General features: G+C 36.6%; 1 protein-coding gene across 1 annotated transcript in view; it reads right to left on the bottom strand.

Moving 5' to 3' along the window:
* Positions 1–710: 710 nt before the first annotated feature.
* The window catches only part of LOC309500920 (uncharacterized protein), a 47622-nt gene continuing 42332 nt past the window's right edge, over positions 711–6000 (bottom strand). The window contains exon 3 of the mRNA XM_082172738.1: positions 711–963. Within this exon, the coding sequence (XP_082028864.1) occupies positions 897–963 (67 nt within the window). The 3' untranslated portion in view covers positions 711–896. The remainder of the gene's footprint in view (positions 964–6000) is intronic.

The raw sequence follows: 6000 nt of genomic DNA, 5'->3' as shown, positions 1-6000 counted from the left end.
CCTTTAGCCCCATTGTATTCTGTATGCTTGGCTTAAGAATAGGCCTATATAGGCCTATGGGTTGCGTCAATAAAAATAAGAAAAAAAGGGGTCGCTCTTGAAAAAGTTTGAAAACCACTGAACTAGATGTTCAAAAACAAAGAAAAAACTGGCAGATGAACGTGCTACTACATTTCTCTCCGAAACGGTAGGAAATTAAATTAGATTTAATAGAGGATTTTAACTGTGACAAGATGATTGACAGGTCAGTTTACGTGACATGCACGCGACAGATCCGTCCGATAAAGATGACGAAGTAGTATGTCCAAAAGCTTGCCTACTTTTTTGCTACACATTCAAAAGTAAATAAATTTTCTTCACAAAAAGAGTACATACTTTTATGGCGTAGTGTAATTTAGGCGAATTGGGACGCAGCATATGGCTTTATGCGATGACGATCGCTCTGATTGGTTTTAGGAGTTTTAGGTCTATCCAATTGCGCCCAGAGGCATTTGAGCGACGTCCGTTGGTGACGCCCCTTTGGAAATGAGTTATTAAAGAAGCTTTGCCAAACCATAACTCAGTTACTACTGAGAATGGTCTGGTTTTAACCAGGCTAGTTATGGCCTTCTTCTCCAGTGTGAATTTTCAGTTCATCGTCTGTAGTGAAGGACTTCAGCACTGAAACACACACCGCCGGGTCTTTTCTGCTGTAATATTATGAATCCTTTGAGTGAATCTTCAGGTGTTTCTTCAGGACTGAAGCTCAATGAAACTGTTTACCGCACTGATTACAGTTAAATGGTCTTTCTTCAGAATGAGAAGCTGATGTGATTTCAGAGTGAAAGCCTGAGCCGCTTCTTCCCAGTGTGAACTCTCATGTGAATCTTCAGACTTGATTTACATGTGAAGCGTTTTTACACTGAGGGCAGGAGACAGATTTTTTGGCTTCTGTTTTTCCTTTCTTGTTCACGTCCATCAGGTCTAAAAGAAATATTACATCAAGTGAGTTTCAATGGACTATTTTATGCAAACAACTTGCTAATCATGTCTTACTCATGTAATTAAAGTAGTGATGGGCGATCTCAAAACACTTCTTCACGAAGCTAAGACACCTTTATGAATCTTTTGTTTCAAATCAGTGGTTCAGAGCGTGTATCAACCTGTGTGAAAGTCACCTGATTTCAGTAAATGAGGCTTCGTTGCCTCATAACCGTTTCAAAATGTAAATGATGAACCCATCATGCGGTGAACCATTGAACAAATGTCTATGGGTTTTGCTTGATCTCTGATCAGTTTTAAACATTTTAATGAGACATTTGTATAATTAAAAGGAATAAAAGTAGTGTTTTTATGCATGTTTGGCTTGAGTTTTTGTAGCATTTACACCAGGGGTGTCAAACTCATTTTCACTGAGGGCCACTTCACTGTAAGACTGAAAAATGTTACAACTCCTTAACATATTGTTTAAAAAAATGGTCTCTTTATTCGATTATTACTTAAGTTACAAATACTATATTATGCATTTGCAGGGGCGTTTCTAGGTTTTAAAAACATCAGGGGCTGAGCTCGAAACATCAGGGGAGGGTAAATTTGGATTTCTCTGCCCTACATTTGTGGATTTTAAGGTGTTTGAATGCCAAAAAAATTGGATAACAATAGCTTTGAAAGCATGCCAGTGGGCAGTAGCATACCTTATTTGTCAAGATAACAGATTATTAAACATTAGAATCAGTTTAAATGTCGCAATGAATGATACACACTACAAAATGGAAATGCAGAATGTTTCTGTTTATTGTTGACAATACACAATCACATATTCCAAACAGGAATGGCCTTAAATGAGAAATATTTCAAGGATTATTTTGCATAGATGTTACATTTCAATCAAACAGCAGTGCAATCTTTATGTGTCCAGAGGCAAATTAGCAATTTCTATTAGCATTAAATATTGGTTTCAGCTACTTGGTTTTCACGAGTTAATCAATGTTTTGGCACTAATCAGTTCAATTGTTCACTAATAAAGACAGTCACTTGTCGCCACCTACTGGCTTAATGATGCAATTCAAACGGTGAAAAGGTTGATACTGGTGCCCAGGTGCGTCACTAGGCCCTTTTTAGGGGGGCTTCTGCCCAGCCCCCCTAAAAAATATTTGATTAATACATTTTTGATCGCATCAGTCCCCTTTAAAAAAAACTAATTTGAAACGGCGGCAAGCTGCGTCAAATTTCGGCTCCTCCCCTTATCTGAGTCTGCTTGGATTTAGCGCATTTTTCAATCTGCAGGGGCGCCGAGCAGAGCGAACATCAGAGAGTACAAGGTGTGTCATGAGTGCATTTATTGATAGATTGCTATGATATTACATCTGTATTGGTGCAGTTCTTTATGTAAACTGCAATGCATTTATGACAATGTAATGTTACTAGAGCATTGGGAGCAAGACAGGACGGTTCGGTTTCTCATCTGAGCGCGAATTTTAGCAGCACAACTGACGCTTCAGTTTACGGTCAAGTACGAGTTAAGAATAAGTAGCTAAACTAAACATTTTATAGTTGACAGTTTTTTAGGTCATAAATGTGAAACGAATGACAAAAATAATTAGAAAACTAATAAACTTTTGTCTAATTTCGCCATTTTGAGCTGAAAATAGGCCTACATAACATGTAATTATGTCATTGTGAGGGGACAAGAAACATTAACAAAGCCGTTTTCATAGGCACAAGATTAATAATAAATGTGTACATGTTGAGAATTAATATAATACAATTTGTAGCCTTCAGTAAATTAAAAAAAGTTCAGCTTTAGGAGGGGAAGAGACAGGGCAAGATGAGGAGACTGAGATAAAAAGACAGAGTAATGGATAAGAGGAGAGAGCAGGTTTTAAATCTATTTCTTATCCTTTTTTGGCCTTCAACGTCTTGAAATGCACATATCAGAGAAATACAAATGTTTAACCCCATAACAACTTCAAATGTATGACCTCTTTGATTATAAAGCCCTGTCTACGGCCATGTATTAGGCCTAGATCAATAATGAATGTGTACATATTGTGAATGAATTTAATAAACTTAGTTACCTAGCTTTCCTGGTAGCTTTGTCTGAGAAAATGATTCATGAATCAACCTATCAGTTGACCCTATGTTTACTTTCTTCACTGACAGACAAAAATGAAATCCTATATCAGTCAAAGCTCAGCTTTAGGAGGGGAAAAGACAGAGCAAGAGAAAAACAAAGAGAAAAAGAGTGTGATGCTGATGAGGTGAGAAAAAAAAAAACAGCTGCCCGCACATGGTTTTAAAGCTATTGTTATCCAATTTTTTTGGCCTTCAAAACATCTTAAAATGCACATATGTAGATCAGAGAAATCAAAATTTTCTCGGGGGAGCATGCCCCCCAACCCCCCTAAATACCTCACATTCGGGACCTCAGTGATTATAAAACCCTGCCATATGCATGTTACTGGATTAATTAATGAAACTAGTTAATAATGAGCATTAGACCATAAACTAACTTTTTTTTTTTTTTTTATCATACCCTCATTGGGGGCTGAGCCCCCCCTAAAATGAAAATCCTAGAATCGCCCCTGCTGGTGCCTAATATATTAAAATAATATTAAATATCAATATATTATTCTTCATTCAGTTCTATGCTGCAGAATCAGATTTAACCCTCTGAGGTCTGAGCTGTTTTCTGGGCCCTGGTGGTGTTCTGACATGCTCTGACATTTGTGTTTTTTTCTGTTACTAGTGACATTTTCATGGCTAAAGTCTAATTACACTGTATTCAGCACAAACTCTGCTACAATAATATATCAGCAGCATGTATGTAAAAGTTTGTAGTTTTGAGATAATGACATTTATGCGTGGTTTGTGAAAATACAAAAAAAAATTCTCACTGAAATAAGGCCATGAAACCCATACTGATTATTTCTTCACAAGACTTTTGAAAATTGTATGACATAGCCTAGAATATTTGCTCCAAAACTATGTGAAAATCACCCTGACTGCTCATTCAGATAAGACAATATATTGATTTAAAATTTCTAAGACGTGTTTTGTGTGACAAAGCCATATGCGAAGAGGCGTGATTATCTCATTAATATGTAAGCTTTTAACACCTGAGAAAGACAAAGACACTCCCTAACTGCCCTATTAGGAGCGATCAGGCCCTGTCATTCAGAGCAACCTTGCACAAAGAATGAGGAGATTTAAAAAAGAATGGCTTTTAGATTGTTTGGATTTATTTACAACACAATCCAAAAATACAAATGACAAAAGAGCACATTGAAAACAATGATCCAAAGACAGAGACCTTTGTGCCATTCCTAAAAACATTGTACATACCTTTCATTTCCAAGGTGTTTGATTTTCACTTTACCATGTTCATGTACAGAGACTCATGTGAATGTTGAAGTCAGCAGGACTCAGTTGCATCTGGTCCCTGAAAGAAAAAAAAAAAAGAAAAAACTGAACATACTGATATCAAGAGAAACTATAGGGCTGCACGATTTTGGGAATAGATTTTAGATTTTTCTGGTTAAAATTTCTTTTTAAAATTCACAGAATACACACACACACACACACACGTTTCCAACAATATATAATGAACACCAGGTTTGTTGTGCCTTGTAGGCATAGGCTACGCAGTGTTGCATAAAATAATAATAACAATAAATTAAATCTTCCAAAAGATTTCAAGAACAACTACGCTAGAGAAAAATATATTGATTATCATATGTTACTTCAAATGTTTCCATTCGTTATGATGATATGAAATGAGATAATAGTAAAAACATAAAGCCTAATGTTTGGTGCATTTTTCCTTTCAAACGCAATCGCGCTCCAAAATATGATACATTAAAACCCACAGCGCGCTCCAAAATATGATACATTCAAACCCACAGCGCGCTCCAAAATATGATACATTCAAACCCACAGCGCGCTCCAAAATATGATACTCAAACCCACAGCGCGCTCCAAAATATGATACATTCAAACGCCATCGTGCTCCAAAATATTAAACATTATGGTTATACATATCTATGTTTGAGCAGATATCCACAAACAGTATTTAACAGGAAACACGGGTCTAAATAGTATAATATTCACCATATATCTAGCAACAGTTCAACTGCAATGTGAAGTTTATGCAACAATACCAAACTAATAAGTAAGAATTTCTTACCTTACATCTTTCTTGTCTTCAAATCGCGTTCTTCTTCTTCTGATATAAATCCAATGTAAGCTCAGACGTGTCTTCCAAACTCGACGAAAAGCAGAGACTTGTGAAGTGTTTTGGTGTTTTGTGTTTGAGGTAACGAGGGCGTTCGCGTCCCATGTGGAGATTTGCATGTGAATCTCTTTTGCGCGAGTGGGCGTGTCGAATTAAAAAGTAATTAGCAAGAGTTTGAGATACTGGACATCCTGTTGGTTTTATACAAATTACTTAAACAGAGAATATTTGTTTTCAGTTTGAATCCGATCATTTAAAAGTACACACTTGTGTATAAAGGTATATGGCTCATAAATGTGTGAGAAGTATTCGCTGAGTTTTGTTTCAGTTTATAGACGTGCTCAAGAAAAAAAAGTTCACCGCGACGGAGAGGCAGAACGCACACCCTGTTTATTTTCTTTATTTTACAAAAGCACAATGTTTTGATTTGATTGTAAGTGGACACATACAAAAGAAAATATCACAGATTATTTTTTTATATTTCTTTTTTCTGTATAACCATAAATGACGGAGTAATTTAAGTTTATGTTGCTGCTATGTGAAAAAAATCCAGCAAAACGCGTCGGCGCGTTTCTCGACCTCAGAGGGTTAACAGATTTAGTTTTTGACCAATTGTCAAAATAAAGTATAGTCCTACAAAGCTATTATTATCAGAGCATGTGAGCAGATAGCAGGGAGAGGACCAGGGAACGAGAGTATAGCACCATTTTACCAGTGTTGCCCAGCACAGCTATACACACCATGTTACAGCACAGTAGTGCTATTGCAAACAGAAACGAGTCTAGAGA

Source organism: Leuciscus leuciscus (assembly GCF_965113295.1).
Source record: "Leuciscus leuciscus genome assembly, chromosome: 1".
In the NCBI taxonomy this organism is placed as follows: domain Eukaryota; kingdom Metazoa; phylum Chordata; class Actinopteri; order Cypriniformes; family Leuciscidae; genus Leuciscus; species Leuciscus leuciscus.
The sequence above is the reverse complement of the archived record's forward strand: the minus strand, read 5'-3'. Positions and strand labels throughout refer to the sequence as shown.